The sequence below is a fragment of the Phacochoerus africanus genome, chromosome 2 (assembly GCF_016906955.1).
Source record: "Phacochoerus africanus isolate WHEZ1 chromosome 2, ROS_Pafr_v1, whole genome shotgun sequence".
In the NCBI taxonomy this organism is placed as follows: domain Eukaryota; kingdom Metazoa; phylum Chordata; class Mammalia; order Artiodactyla; family Suidae; genus Phacochoerus; species Phacochoerus africanus.
In genome coordinates, this window is record NC_062545.1 from 148,568,674 (window position 1) to 148,573,239 (window position 4,566).

Sequence of the window (4,566 nt, forward strand, 5' to 3'; positions counted from 1 at the left end):
TGCTCTCTTAGGTACTTCCTGGCTCATATGGCTGTCACAGTCCTAAGTTTAATGCATCAAAGTTTTGTTACGGGCGGTCAAGTTTTTAAATGAGCTCTGTAGAAAAGTTAAATAAGTCATTTGATTTAAGAAATGGCAGGCCCTAGTTTACTAAGGAAGTGACAAGTCTTGGTGGCTTTTCTGTTTAAGAAGCACAAATTTCTCATATCATTTGACCTAAGACTGTAACAGCTTTTTTTTTTTCATTTCCTTCAATCAAAGTACTATTTATAAAATACTTTACATCTTTTAAAATTTTCAAATTATAGCAAACCTCCCTAATACAAAATACTAAAAGTGCAATAGTATAAATTAAGAGTTTGCAACCACATTATACAAACATTACCTTTTTATTGTACAGCTTTGATAATGTGAAGTATTTATTCACAACTGCTATAATGTTGTGAATAATTTACGGTGACGTCTGTCTGTAACTTGGCTACAGACCACGCTAGAGAACACTGTCCACAGAGCAGCTACAAACATTTCAATTAAAAAAAAGAAAAAAAAAAGGAAAAAAAAAAAGGCTTGTTACTGACAGGTGCTTGCACACAAAAAGCATGCTTTTTCCCAACAGAACTTCACAATTTTGCCTGCATGGAAATGACCCACTTATTTAGAGTCAAACATATCTTGCTTAAAAAAAAAAAAAAATCACATAGCCTGATGAATTCTGCAGTACAAAAGCTTCCATTAAAGGTGGGCTGTATTGTCTGTTACCCGCATAATCTTAACATTATAAATACTACATATAAGGTACTGCCGTGAGACACGGCGTCGGGGGCACTGGACCACGTCTTCGAGATGAGAGTTCCAAAACAGAGTTCAAGTTCCTAACTAATTCGAACTAAACCACTGAATGAGTTTTACTGGAATAGGGCGGGAGCCCTCCCCAGGGGCTGGATGTGGTCTGAGCCCTTTCCAGACCCGAGGGGCTTTCCAAGGGTGTCTTTCTGACTTACATTTACTTAAAAGGTTGCAGTTCTCAACAGCTGAAATGACCACCAAGAGAGTGTCGTGCAGTGTGTGCTGCACGGGCAGCTTGTGCAGCGTGAGACCACCATTGGGCAGCGCGCCACCCTCCCCTCCCCATACCCCTTGATGTCCTCTGGGCGGAGCCTCGGGGGCGGCATGGAGGGCGGGGCTAGTTGATCCCCACTTCCTTGTTATCCTCCACGAACCTGGTGAACGGCCGGCCAGCTCCTGGTTCTGCGCTGGCTTTGTCCAGGCCCACGACCGGAGGGCTGCCCCCGGGCCGCGCTTTGTCCAGCCCAGCGGCCAGGGAGCCCATGGGGGGGATGGCGCTTCCGCCGAGACTTACTGGGAGCTGGGGGAGGCCTCCGTTCTGGATGACGGAAATCTCGTTGTTCTTCATGGCGAGACCATTGGTGATGGCCGCGGCATATTGGTTCCAAAAGCTGGGGTCCACATTCATGGCCCGTGCGGCCAGATCCTTCTGGAACATCTCCGAGAACTTCAGGGCGTCGCCACCCAACAGAGCCATGGGGTTTTCCACAGACAGGCGGCGGCCACGCCTGGCAGGGGCGTTGTTCCACATGTGTGTGCCCATGTGCACCTGCAGGGACATGGTGTGACATGTCCGTGACAGCTGTGAGCAGACCCAGCCTCACATCCGGGCAACAGCAGGACAGAGACCCAGCGCCCAAAGGCCTGTGCGCAAGGCCAGCAGCCCCCCACCCCCAACTCTTGGACAAATCCTGGTGAGGGGGTCTGCTGAGCATCTGACACCAGAATAGGCAACGTTTCCTTTCATTAAGTACAAAAAGCAAACCAGGATGAGAGCTTCAGGTTTGTTTGGGGTTTTTGTTTGGGGTTTTTGTTTGTTTGTTTTTCTGGTCTTATTAGGGCCACACCCACTGGCACACGGAAGTTCCTAGGCAATGCTGGATACCCAACCCATGGGGCAATGGCAGGGATAGAACCCGCATCCTCATGCATACTAGTTGGGTTCATTAACCACTGAGCCACGACAGGAACTCCCTGGTGAGCTTCAGTTTGGTATGTGATAGGGTAACTTTCCCCTTGGGTGTGAGACCGCCCCCTCCACGCCACCCAGAAGATCCCAGCACCCTTCCCCTGCCCCTCTAATTGGTCCTGTGCTTGGAACTCCCAACTTCACTCCGCCTCTCTATGGTTTTCTACCAAACGTCTGGGCATCGTGGCCAGTAGAGTGCTCAGGTGGCTCTGTCCTCCCAGTCAGTGGAAGCCGCAGCTACTGATCATTCCATGGTCTCCGAAGGGGTCACTGAGACCCCAGCAGGCCCTGGACGTGGGCTGGAAGGTGGCATATTTGCCTGAGGGTGTGGCCATAGGGCTGAACGGTCATGGGCGCATGGCCACACGCACACTCTGCCTTGGGGGAAAAAACACACAGAACTGACCCTGGCCTCTGGGCAGAACTGGCACCATTTGTTTCATGTGTAGGGAGCAGAGGTCGTTATCTTGTTGTCAGTGTCCCATGACTCAGGGCAGCACTGGCCCTGGGCCTCTGGCACAAGTGCAAGTGTGTGTGTCCTCACTGCCACCAACATGTGAGAACACGCTCATGCACCCCCATGGGCACATGTGCTCTGCAGACTCACACCAGCTGGCACACTTGCCCGCACAGGTGCACACGCGCCTCCCTCAGGCTACCGGCACTGTGAGGCCCTGGGCCGGGCCCAGCAAGAAGCCCCGAAGCCGCACCCTCACCTTGAGATTGCCCTTGGTGGTGAATGCCCTCCCGCAGATGCTGCAGCCGAAGGGCTTCTCCCCTGTGTGGGTGCGCTCATGGATCTGCAGGGCGCTCGCCGAGGAGAAGGTCTTCCCGCATGACTGGCAGTTGTGCTGCTTGGGCGTCCGGCGTGGTGGGGGGGCCAGCATGGGTGCCAGGCCAGGGCTCAGCACCGTCGGGGGCCCGGTGGGCACCTGGACCGCAGCGGGCGGTGGGCCCTCAGCCAGCGGGATGGCCTTGCTGTGCCCGTTCACTTCCATTTTGACCAGGGTGGGCGCGGGGCCGGTAAGCAGGCTCGGGGTGCTTTGGCTGGGACCTAGAGCAAAGTTGGGGGCAAGTAACTGGGAGGGCAGCTCCCGCAATCTGTGGGTCAGTAAGTGCTGCTTTAAATTACCCAGGGTGGAGCACCCGCGCCTGCAGACCACGCAGACGAACGGCCGCTCCTTGGTGTGGCTGCGGTGGTGGATCTCCAGCGCACTCCTGCAAGCAAAAGGCTTGGCACAGACACGACACACAGTGCTCTCACACTTACCCCGTTCTCTGCTCAGGAACAGCAGGCTAAAGGGGGCCTCCTCCTTGATGGCAGGCCGGCCAGGGTGGGTGGCCGTCAGGTCCAGTGCCCCTCCGTTTTCAGGGGCGGGGGGCGGGCTGTCTGGCCTCTCGGTCTTCAGCGGAGTCTCCTGAGGCTCCTCCTGGGTGCTGAGGCCCGGGGACTTGGAGTGCAGGCTCTCACTGTTGCTGTTGACAGGCGACAGAGCCTGCATGGAGGACGAGGACTCAGACGGGGCTGGACTGCCCGCACTCCTGCTCTCCAAGTCGCCCACAGCAGACGAGGAGTCATTGCTCAGGCGGTCACTCTCCCCAGACCCGTTCTCCATGGACTTCAAGGCGGTCAGCTGAGGACAGCTCATGACAGAGTCGATCATCTTCATCTGGTTCTCCAGGGCGGCGATGCTGGAGATGACGGAAGGCGGGGAGGGTGGGCAGGAGCTGGAGAGGGACAGGAGCGGCTTGGAAGGGTCGCCGGCTGTATCCTCCTCCAGGGAGTTGTCATCCATGTCGTCGTCATAGCCGCTCAGGGCTTCCACGGCTTTCTCGTCATAAGGCAGTTCTGCGTCCATGGCATCCTGAAAGCCTTCGGGCAGCGGCGTGTTGGGGATTTGCCCACCCATGTGCATGCGGATGTGCTGCTGCAGGACCACAGCATTAGTGAACTTCTTCTGGCAGATGGGGCAGGAGTGCTGCACCCGAAGGGGTGGCTTGGCGCGGTGTACGCCGAAATGCGTCTTCAGGTTGCCTTTGGTGGTGAAGGCGCGCCCGCAGATCTTGCACTTGAAAGGCCGCTCCCCCGTGTGCGTTCTGTAGTGCATCTTCAGGGCGCTCTGGCAGCTCAGCACACGGTGGCAGATGACACACTGGTTGGGGTCTGTCATCTTCTTGTCGATGTTCTCCACCAGCTGCTGTAGTTTGGAGGTCTCCGAAGTCTGCATGGAATCCAGCAGCCCTCCAAAGGGAAACTTGGCCTTGAAGGGCTCAGGGCCAGCTGGGAGGACCGGGCTGCAGAGGCCTGTGGCTACACTGCTGTCTGTGAGTGCAGGGGTCCCCGCAGCAGAGACCTGGCCAGAGGTGGGGACGTCCCCTGCCCTGGCGTTAGTGCAAGGCAGGCTTGACGGCTCACTTTTGGTCAGAGAGGTCCCACTGAGCCCAGGCTGTGGAGACTCAGCGGCTCCTGGGATGCCTGACTCAGAGCTGTTCAGGCCTGGAGATAGGGAGGGGCACTCGCTGGATGCTGG

The 4,566-nt window shown here is 55.8% G+C and overlaps 1 protein-coding gene across 1 annotated transcript in view; it reads right to left on the reverse strand.

Annotated features, from left to right (window-relative positions):
- Positions 1–897: 897 nt before the first annotated feature.
- Positions 898–4,566, reverse strand: part of SALL3 (spalt like transcription factor 3) — a 17,278-nt gene continuing 13,609 nt past the window's right edge. The window contains exons 2-3 of the mRNA XM_047769471.1: positions 2,752–4,566; positions 898–1,615 (exon numbers count right to left, since the gene is read on the reverse strand). The exon at positions 2,752–4,566 is cut by the window's right edge and continues 1,658 nt beyond it. Coding sequence (XP_047625427.1) covers positions 1,184–1,615; positions 2,752–4,566 — 2,247 coding nt within the window. The 3' untranslated portion in view covers positions 898–1,183. The remainder of the gene's footprint in view (positions 1,616–2,751) is intronic.